At 33.6% G+C, this 11,427-nt stretch overlaps 1 protein-coding gene across 1 annotated transcript in view; it reads left to right on the forward strand.

The window, feature by feature from the left end:
- Positions 1-3,240, forward strand: part of LOC103606393 (gamma-aminobutyric acid receptor subunit gamma-2-like) — a 46,469-nt gene extending 43,229 nt beyond the window's left edge. Inside the window, exons 5-6 of the mRNA XM_008590993.1 lie at positions 865-947; positions 2,987-3,240. Coding sequence (XP_008589215.1) covers positions 865-947; positions 2,987-3,240 — 337 coding nt within the window. The remainder of the gene's footprint in view (positions 1-864; positions 948-2,986) is intronic.
- The last annotated feature ends 8,187 nt before the right edge of the window (positions 3,241-11,427 follow it).

The following is an 11,427-nucleotide window of genomic DNA, read 5'->3' on the forward strand; positions in this document are numbered from 1 at the left end:
TGTATATTATAACAAATATAGCTAAAAAATATGAAATTTAAAAAATCATCAACCCATTTCCATTACGATTTGGAATTATGTTCATATTTCTCCAAACATGGTCAAAATAACTGGGATTCCTTAAATTCTTTAAGTCTAGGAATTGGGTCTTTGAAAATCTGTAGGCTTTAATACGCATGCCAGACACAAACTAATTGAAACTGGCAAACATTTTTCTAATATGTTTGTGTATGTGTATTTAACATTTCTTGTTTGACATTCAGTATTCTTCTACTCTATAACATTCTATTTAATGACGTCATAGTATCCCATTTAAGAATGCATTATACTCCTTTGTGCAGCATAGATATTTTTAAACTCACCTATAGCAATTTAAAGCTAACAGCTAACAAGTACTTACAAACAGAAGGTCTTGCTTTAATTAGCAGATAAGATCTGAGAATTATCAGCATTCATTTACATGCAAACAGCAAATGAGCTTAAGTCCTTAAAACAGTTTGTTCTGTTAATTGAGCTAAATATATTCCTGAGCAATCTCATGTGTGCAATTAATTTGCCAAAAAAAAAAAAAACAACCAAAAAAATCCAAAACCATAAAACAAAAACTCAACTGATCACAAATTTTGAATAAATAAAGTTGAGGTGAATAAGATGCTATTTCATCTGTGAAAATAAATAGACTACAATGTCCTAAATAATTTTTTCCTGACCTGAACTTGGTTATTTTTCAGTAAGGATCACTTTCTGTTAACAATAAGAATGTGAGATATACCCTCCAGGAACAAAGATGAATGGCCACAGAAATTGTGCTAAAGTACATTTTAAAAATTATGTTCTAATCATGTTTAATATATTTCTATTTAGGTTGACAATTGATGCTGAGTGCCAATTACAGTTGCACAACTTTCCAATGGACGAACACTCCTGCCCGCTGGAGTTCTCCAGTTGTAAGTAGTATTCTTTCTATATTCTGTACCCCTCACACCTATAGTCTTTCTGATTGCAATGTTAATTGATTGGGAGAATCACAGAGAATTACAAAATTACATTAAGCTCTGTTGTTGACTTTGAAGATTTTGACAGTCTCTTTCATCATAATCCCAACTTGTCCCTATTACGGAGATCCGTGTAAAAAAAAAAAAAGGAAAAGAAATCTGTCTTATCAGAAATTGCAAATAGGTTTCACTGGGTTGCAACTTTTAATAAATCAGCAATGGTTGCCTGGAGCCCTTTGTTGAGATAAATTGTAAAGCTGGGCCTGGACTCAACAGAAAGGGTGCAGAGGTTGATTATTCATCTGCTACCCACTTCTTCCCATGGGCCCAGGAGGGGAGCAAAGCAGCACATCGCTAGTTAAGACCTCTTCCATACCAGCATTGTTTTGTTAATATAATAAAGGTAAAATGTTTGGTATGTTATCTGACACAAAATAAGACTCAATAAAATGCACTATTACTTTTAATTAATTATTATTATTACCAGATAGTAGAATATAGCAAGAGAATCTGTGATAATTCTAACACAGATTAGGCATTAGTAACCTTCACAGATGTTTCCTGACCTAACCAAAGACAATCAAGCCTCAGTTTCTGAAAATCTTTGCCTTACTGTGTGTTCAGCATCAACATTAGGTCACTTACCTCTTCATTATTTTTAGTCTGCCAATTATGTATATTAGGTACAATAAAAACCTAATTATGGATTTTAAAATTATATTTTTATAAATATAATTTCCCAGCCAGGGAGTCAAGGAGACTCCTAATAACCAACTGAATGATAATAACCATAGTGAAAAAAGAATCATTGACTAGTGGAGCAATCACCTGTTAATCATTACATCAATTCCAAAGGAAACAGAGGAAAAATATCACTGTACATCACATATATTTGGAAAAGTTCCATTATTAGTCTTTGTTTATGTTTTACTTCATCCAAGAACAAAACATATTTAATTATAAAGTTAATTCTCTAAGGATCTTCTTTTCTTTTTCCTCACTCCTTAATTAATAAACATATAATAGACAAAGAGTTGAGCCAAAAGGAAAAGAAAGGAGGAAATATACAATATTTTATGCCAAGTAGTCAATCAGCCTCCATAATCAAGACATGGCGTTATTAGACAAATAGCTGGGAAGATACCTAATTTGTATTTATTTATTTTTATTTGAAGTTCATTCCACAGTTTACTTAATAATAATGTCTATCCACCTATCAAACATAAACTGACCATCAATTTAATGAGATAAGTACTATTATCATCTCCATAAGGAAGCAAATAACTTAGAAGAAAAAGATTAAGAAATTTGCCAAGGGTATTATGGCTAGGAAACAGTACCCATAACCATTACTTTATCCTGTAATACTTCTTTCATGAAGACTTTCTGCTCTCTTGTATCAAACTCACTGGTATTTTCCCCTTGGCATTTTTCCTTAGTGCTTTAAATTATGTATTCCTATGTATGTTAAGATGAGAGTCCCAATAAACTAAGAGAGAGATAAAATGTTAAGTAGTTGAGCTTATTTTTTTCCAAATATATCTTCTACTCTAACTGCTTGCCCTAAGAGGGATTTGAGTCTGCTCTTTCTTATTATTTTCTGTTTCTATATGACTCTCAAAATCTTGCCTTATTGACTGTGAAACAGTATCTTGCATATTTACTATTTATGACATACTGATCACTGTTTATATATTACTGTAGACAATGTAAAGTATGCATATAGCATATCTGAAACCATGTAGAGTATACCTTCCATGCAATTTAAGTGATTTTTAAGTCATTTTGACCTCTGACTTTTGCATATTACTTCCCATTATGATGTGATGTCATTGTATTTATTTCCCTTACTCTAATGACCTTTCATTGAGGATCCTTATCTAACTTAGACGTCTCTCTCAGTACTTATCTCAGCATCTTGTTCATAGAAGTAGTTGCTACATATGTTCATTTATAATTATTTTTAATGTGAGCTTTCCCATCCATGGCAGATGGCTATCCACGTGAAGAAATTGTTTATCAATGGAAGCGTAGTTCTGTTGAAGTGGGTGACACAAGATCTTGGAGGCTTTATCAATTTTCATTTGTTGGACTGAGAAACACCACGGATGTAGTGAAGACAACTTCTGGTAAGATTCACTTGAAAAGAATTCTGAGGGATACTTCCAAAGTTAAAATTCTGGTGTATATGATTCAGAAAGCTTGTCAATATGTGTCTACAAATGATCTTCAGAAAATTAAATGAAGTGTTTAATTTTCTAGAGAAAATTATACTTGGTATTCTAGTAGAATGGATAAATATAAATAGATTCTATCAACTTGAAACAAATTGGATTCAAATTGGATTAGTAGATTATTTTTTAATTTCTTTAAGCAAAAAACTGGTAGTGATTATTAAAAAAAAGAAAATATATATTAGGTTAAGTTTATTGCTCTTTTTAGGAAATGTGTTCTATAATACGTTGAAATAGCAGCATTTAAAATAATTACACAGGGAAAATGAGCTTTTCAAAAATGCAGAAAAGTTACCATAGTGGGTATGAACTCATTTTCCATTCAGTAATTTAATACTTCAGACTGGCTCCAACAATGGATAAGAGACCAAGCTCTGTGTATCACAGTGACCTGTATTCAAATCCCTACTCTATCAGTTGTCAGCTATAGATACTGGGCAAATTTATTGAAACCCTGAGGAGATCAGCTTCTCCAGACACCCAGTGCATCACAGGGATGTTGTCTGTATGAAAAAAAAGAAAAAATAATAATAATAAGTAAAATGCTTTGAATGATACCTTGCAATGTTTGAACACTCAATCAATAGTAGCTCTTACTAATATCAGTTACAATTATCAGGTGTGAATGAGGCATCATGTGGTCAGGACTTTAGATTTTTCAAGAGAAGCTAAAAGTCAATATTTTTTATGAAATCTCATGATTTTTAATGGTATTAATTAATTGATTTAAAACCCCAAGTGGGCCAAGTTAGACATTTCCAGACCAGATCTATCTTATGGGTGGGCAGTTTGAACCCTCTGCAATGATGAATATACACTCCCTGCAGGTTATTCCAACTACTCCTTTTAAAATATGTAAATTTAAATGTGTCCCCATTTCAAATATAAGCATTGTATCATCAGCTTACCATTTATTAAAACATATCATTTGAAATCTTTTTCCATGAGTTGAGCTGTTTTTTATTGGTTGAGTCACACGTACGTGACTTTTATTTTTCTAGAAGTTACAGGACAATGTTTTGTGCTGAATAATTTGGAATAAGGTCTTGTTCTATTATTGCACAGAGAGAAGCAAATTAAGGACCTACGCAAAGTTTGAAAATTTAAGATTCTATCTTAAACACCATTTTCTAAATCCAAGAATTATCTTGTCTTAACATTGTTTTCAGCATTTGCGAGTTTCTCCCAAAGGTTCTTTTATTTTGCCAGAAGAATCTGAAAGAAGGTCAAAGTGATACTCAAGCATAGTTTCGAAAAGTGGCTTTATGTTCCCTTATTCACAAGAAATCTTGATCAAATGCTACAACAATCTTTCATTTGTTCCAAAAGAAGAACAAATGTAAAAATAATCTCCAATTCTGCATGCTTTGAGAATGAGAAATCAGGCAGTAAGTTCTGTTGTATATTCATATTTCTATAATTATTCCCACACCCTAAAACAGAAGGCACAATCTCATGATTAGCACATTTTTTGTTGGTCGTTTCGAGCCCAGAGTGGTATTAAGACCAAATGGCGGTAGTGGAAAGGTTGGTTTTCCATCATAAGGTCTAACATTACCCTCTCTCCAGGGCCGCATATTGAGAATGATCTAGGGTATTCACTGTCTATTAAAATATATTTCCAGGAGAAAATTATCTATTTACTTGGAGCATGGCAAGGAGAATTATCAAGGTCCCATAAAGCTATGAATCTTCCTAAGGAAATCACAACAAAATTGTACTGAAATAATACTAGATTTGATACTGAGTAGCATCATTTAACTGACCTCATCAATTCCTTTGTGAATTTTTTTTTTTTTTTTGTCCTTTTTGAGACCAGCCGCACCGTGCTCAGCCAGTGAGCTTTGTGAGCGCACCGGTCATCCCTATATAGGACACGAACCTGCGGCGGGAGCGCTGCTGCTCTCCCAGCGCCGCACTCTCCCGAGTGCGCCATGGGCTCGGCCCTAAATATTCATTTCTTTTTTTTTTTTTTTTTCCTTTTTGTCTCTTTTTTTGTGACCGGCAACGGATCGCAATGAACCTGCGGCGGGAGCGCTGCTGCTCTCCCAGCGCCGCACTCTCCCGACTGCGCCATGGGCTCGGCCCAACTCCTTTGTGAATTTTAATAAGATGGTTAGCCTTCACATTGGTCTTTTCCACTCCTTGCTCATACCGGTTTGTATTTGTGTGCACTACCATTTCAATGGCCTCTGTGAAGAGAAAGGGCTGAATAAAAAATTAGCATGAATACTGAGAGGCAACCTGATTAATGTGACAATTGATATTATAATCATTGGAAGTTTCTGACATTTGTTGAATTTCTGATGCCATTCTTACCTCTGAAGCATAGCACCATAACTAGGTAATATCTACAAAGTTACATTAACAATATTCTTGGGAAATTATCAGAAGTTCAAATTACAAGTCTTCTGAATCTTAGCCATTACTATTACATGTTTTTTTCCTAGATTTTTTCCTGGATTTCTAGTAAATGTACTCTTTTTTTAAAAAAAAAAAACCTCTGTTGTAACTGGGAAAGAATATTGCCTGAAATGTGACATAGCTTAGTGTAGAGTTTTCTAACCTTCATTCATTCATTCAAGCTTAGTTATATCCAAGTGACTATTATACTGCTGGTTTCTTACTATTTTTTTTTCTTCAAATTAATTGTTTTTAGTAAAATGAAGGTTTTAAAAAATAGGAATGTTTGTATTAGGACCACAATTGGAAAACCAGAGCATTTGACATAAATAGATGTTGATATAAAGATACAGTTTTTAAAAAATTCTTAAATTTTGTGTTCCCCAGATTCTGAATGTGTTGAAAGGAGACAGAGAAGGAAGAGAGCTATTAGAGATACAGTAAAGTCCAACTACCAAAGTAAAACCTTCTCCTTGATGTAAACAGGACAGTAAAAGCATTTCACAGGCATTCTCTCACCAGATTAATTTAACACTATTTGATATTCTTACATCCACCACCTGAATCACGTTTTACTACAAGTTTTATCTGTACCACACTTGAGGAAAATATTTTCTTGGTGGTAGATTGATAAGACTTGAAGAATACCTTTAATTTATAGCAATATATTGGAACATTCATGCTTTCTTCTCCAAGCCATCATCTCTTTCTTATAGCTCTATACTGGGAAAACCACCGCTATTGCCTCCGTGAGTTAGGCATGTACACTCAGAGTCATGTCCCTGCCTCCCACATCTAGTAAATCATGAAGGCACTTATGCCTGTGAAATAACTTGTGTAACTGTCCTCCTTTCAGTTGCCATTGCCTGTGTCCTAGTTCACAATCTTGTCTGTTCTTATCTGGACTGTGCCAGTGGCCTATTAAATAATGTCCCTGCTGTCAGTCTCTCTTTTTAGAGCCTATGCTTCACACATTAATCATGAAAGCTAGCTTTTACTGAGCACTAACTACATGCACCATAGCAAGCACTTTGAGTAGATGGTCTAGTTTAATTCTCATGACCATAGTCAGATTCACTATTAGCACCAATGATATCACTGCAGGTGAGAAAACTGAGGCTTCGAGGATTCATTCAGGGATCAAGTGCCAGCACTGGGATATAAATTCAAGTGGTCTGCTCCCAGACTCATGCTCTTGAGAGCTACACGTTTTGCTTCCCCCTGTGGACCAATGAATCCCTGATGCACAACTATCGTCAGGTCTCAAGAATTCAGTAGGTTCAATGAAGCACAAGCTATTGTTCCTAATACGCAAGAACCTTATCTCAGCAAATTTCCAGCATCGTTTTCTATAATTTCCCATCTTATGAAAGAACAGATCTGTTAATATTTTTCTGACTTCAACTGATCGTCAGGTCTCAAGAATTCAGTAGATTCAATGAAGCACAAGCTATTGTTCCTAATACGCAAGAACCTTATCTCAGCAAATTTCCAGCATCATTTTCTATAATTTCCCATCTTATGAAAGAACAGATCTGTTAATATTTTTCTGACTTCAACTGGCCAGTCCTATGCCCACATGGAATCTCAGTTTCCTTTTTCTTTTGAATAGCTTTTTTACTCATTTTGTATCATCTCATCTCTTTGACTTCAAAGCTTAAATAAATGGGACCTCCTGAATGATTCTTTTACTGATCTTAACACCAAAAAAGGTGTAATTCTTGGATCAAGAATGTGTACTCTTGGAGTCAGGCAAGTTAGGTTTTTAATACTATATTTGCCGCTCGTTGGTGGTATGGCTTTGTAAAAATTATTTAATATATCTGAGCCCAATATAAACAATATCACAGGGTTGCTCTGTGGATTACATATGATATTGGATTAAAAAATGCTTAAAACTGTGCTGAGCACATGACAAAGACAGTAGATAAGAGGCAATATGATTACTATTGTTGTTATCATTATTATTACAATAACTCTCCTCAGGGCATTTTCATCCACCTCATGAGAACATAATTTCCACCTTCTGTTCCTTGGCCATTTGTTTTACTCCCCAACCACTGGCTCCTCACTTCACTGAGTCATAAGTCTCACAACAGAAGTCTTCTCTTTTTCAGGCCTATTCAGGCTATTAGCCTGATGGCTTGCCTAGAGTTGATTATAGATAATGGTTGTATTGATTACTTGTGACAATTGTATTAGTAGAATTGAATATCTTTCATCAATTAAATAACTAATGAAGAATTCTATTAGAGATTTGTCCATTGCTCCCTGTTTACTCTAAAAGATTTTATTCTTTCTGATTACATTACTATGGCCAATTCACCAAATTTTCTCCATATTTTTTAGTACCAAGCAGAACTTTATGTTCTCCTGCATTCTCCTCCTGAGAGGTGGGTTAAATGTGTTTCTTAAGGGAACCTACATTCTAGGGATCTAAATGCTATCACAAGGATCAAAAATAAATGTATCACATTCCTCTATATTAGAATATCATTAAAGCTACCATATTGTTTTTAGAAATGCATCCACAATGTCAGTGTTTCATGAAACATCTTCATAATTTTTCAGCATGTCCAAGTACATTAGCTGTTATTTACTTTTTTGGCTGTCTTTAACACACTTTTTTGGCTTAGATTCCCTGTGCTCATTATATTTTCCTGGTTTATACTAAAAGAAATATATATATAAATTTAAAAATGTGTGCCCTACTAAACTCCTCTTCCTTTCCCCCAGTGGTATGCAGAACACAATTTTTGAAACACCAGCTTCATGAATAAGTTTGTGCTCATTGCCTCATTTATAAAATATCTATAATACATCTCTATCTGATCTACTCTATATCTTCAAACACTGCATGCCATTCTCCCATCATACAGTTTTCCTTCCTTGAGATTTTTCTGGATAGGTTACACCTACTCCAGGGTCTCTGCTCATTTTAATTTCATTATTTAATACTAAGCTCAAGTCCAAACTTCTCTGCCTACACCAGTGCATACGTCTGAGTAAAATAATCCTCAAAATAGAAAAAAAAAAAAAAATAGCTCCCAGCTTCCATGCTGTGTTCTAATTTAGACATCCATGACAAACTAGAGAGACATATAAACTTTACTCATCATCGAGGTGAGCTATTTTGGGGGGAAACAAAAGAAAATAAAAATATAAAAGTAAATGACATTACTCATTGAAGAGGTGGAGAGAAAAAAATCTAAATGATAAAACAGAAAGACCCAACTACAGCATCAATCCTGCTGTCTCGTGTTACTTTTGAATCTGAATGTGTTGTGAGCCTATTTTAGTTAATACTAAAAATTTCAAAGTCAGAGCAATGTAATATCTTAAGTCAGTGGATGATTGCATAGCAATAGATTTTTATTTTATTTTTAGCTTCAATTTAGAAAAAAATAACTTTGATTTCAGGAGAGGAAAATATATGAATTAAGTAAACAAAGAGGGGGCAGGGGCCGGACACAGCCATGGGAAAGTCACTTTCCCTCTCTTGGATGAAAGTTCCTCATCTGTAAAAGGAATGCATTTGATTAGGTGCTTCTTTAAAGTTCTTGTTCTTAGCACTTATTCATGAGTCCTGATATAACCAACCAAGGTTACACTGCAGTTGTCCAAGTGCAAAAGGTACTTTCTTGATAAATGAATGTTTTCCTGGAATGTTTTTCCTTCATCAAGTGTTCACTATGTTTTTAAAGCAATTCAAATTCAAAAACAAACTCCTTGACATTTAGAGGAGACGATACTCCCTCTCCATCTATTTTGTTCTCAGTGATATGTTAATACAAATATATATATTTTTAAAAGATGTAAACCAAAAATGGCAACTTCTTTTCTTTCAGTAGCATTTCTGGAATATTCATATATTACATTTAAAAGGTAAAACAACACATTGTGCTCCACAAATATGTACACATAAATGTTAAAATATTTTGAATAAGAAAATAAAAATAAAAAGTACACATTTGAATTTTAAATTCCAAAGTTGTTCTGACATTACCTTGTGGGAGGACAAGTTTTAAAAGATGGAGGGAGATTGCATAGAGAAGTTGTATGAAATCCAAGGAAAATTGTTTGGTTTTAAGGTGACACACATCATTTCTGCTTGTGTCCTATTGGCAAAAGCTAGTTGCATGTTCCCATGGAGATAATGGGAACTGGGAAATGTAGGTAAGTTGTGTGCTGGGAAGGGACAGTGGGTTTTATGACTTCCTAGTATCTGTGCAATATGTGTGATACAGTTTTATTCCTTACAAGTCTCTGAGGAAGGTATTATTATTTTTCCCATTTGACAGATGAGAAAATTGAAGTTTAGAGAAACTAAGTAATTTTTTCAAGGACATTTAGGGAATTAGAGTTATTTATTCAGATCTGGAAACCTTATCCCACTTCCCTTCATAAACATATTACATAAAGAAATACATTAATTAAAAGAAAAAATTATTCTTAAGCTTGGTAATAGCTAATTTTACAGAGACATGCAAGAATGAAGTATTAGCACTTATTATGATAACCATATATATGCATTAACATATTAAGCTATAGGAACAGCAATAATGTTTAGGTACAGCAAAAATACCAAGTGGGAAACTTAATTTAGCAATAATATTATTTCATCTTTCAGAATCATATTTGCTGTTTATGAGATGTTATTCACTAGCTAAGTGGACCTATGGGTCACCATTCAAATCTGGCCTTAATTAAGAAACTGTTGAATCCAAAGTATCTGTATAAATTTGTTCATTAAAGAAAAATCTCATTTGAAAGAAAACATAATAAAAGGTTTGCATTATTATGATTTATGACCAATTTGAGGATTGATCTCTTATTTTGATAGTCTATTAAAACCATCCAAGTCAAGAAAGCATTATTTTTTATCCAAGTTGTTGGTGTTTCCTAACTCAATTGGAAATTCTATTTTGTTATATTTAAGTCACATCATTGTGAGTGATAAAGCTAATAGATCCTTCCTGTCCAGCTACTGCCCCCAAATAAAAACTCAAAAATGTGATGAGAAAATGGAGACTGAACTGAAGAAGATTGTACTCCACACACAAACTTATTAAAGGTTCTTTTTACCCTATTTGATGTCATTAAATGATTCCTTTATCTTATTTTTGCATTTTCAGAAAATAATGCTATTTTGCATTGTAGAAATGCAAATGTAAGCACATCTGAGATTTTTAAAAGGCAGCAAATAGCACAGAGAAAAATGATGAGATTCTTTTTATAACTTAATTTTCTTTTCTTTAAGAGTAGATTATTATGTGAAAGTTGTCACACATTGCAGTGCCCAACCGGCCAGAAAATAATTTGCTGGACATATGGTCAGGTGCTGACCAAATACTGTTTACCATTCTTCCCTACCACTCATGTAATCTACCTGTTTAGAAAACTAAGAAAATTCAGATTTAATAGTACATCCAGAAGGGCAAAAGCAGATTAGAAAATCCACTCCCCTCATGACAAAACAGGATCTACATATATGTTAATCGACTTTAAGTGTTATTTTTTGTTTACTCTTACATATCGGTGTCTCTGCTGATAAGAAAATTCAGATTTAATAGTACATCCAGAAGGGCAAAAGCAGATTAGAAAATCCACTCCCCTCATGACAAAACAGGATCTACAAATATGTTAATCGACTTTAAGTGTTATTTTTTGTTTACTCTTACATATCGGTGTCTCTGCTGATCAAGAAATTGACTTTGCTTTATGTTTAACATAGAAACTATATCATATTTTCACATTTTTATGTCTTCCAATTTATCCACTCCCAAATTAGCTTC

This window comes from Galeopterus variegatus, unplaced genomic scaffold (assembly GCF_000696425.1).
Source record: "Galeopterus variegatus unplaced genomic scaffold, G_variegatus-3.0.2 Scaffold6547, whole genome shotgun sequence".
Lineage (NCBI taxonomy): Eukaryota > Metazoa > Chordata > Mammalia > Dermoptera > Cynocephalidae > Galeopterus > Galeopterus variegatus.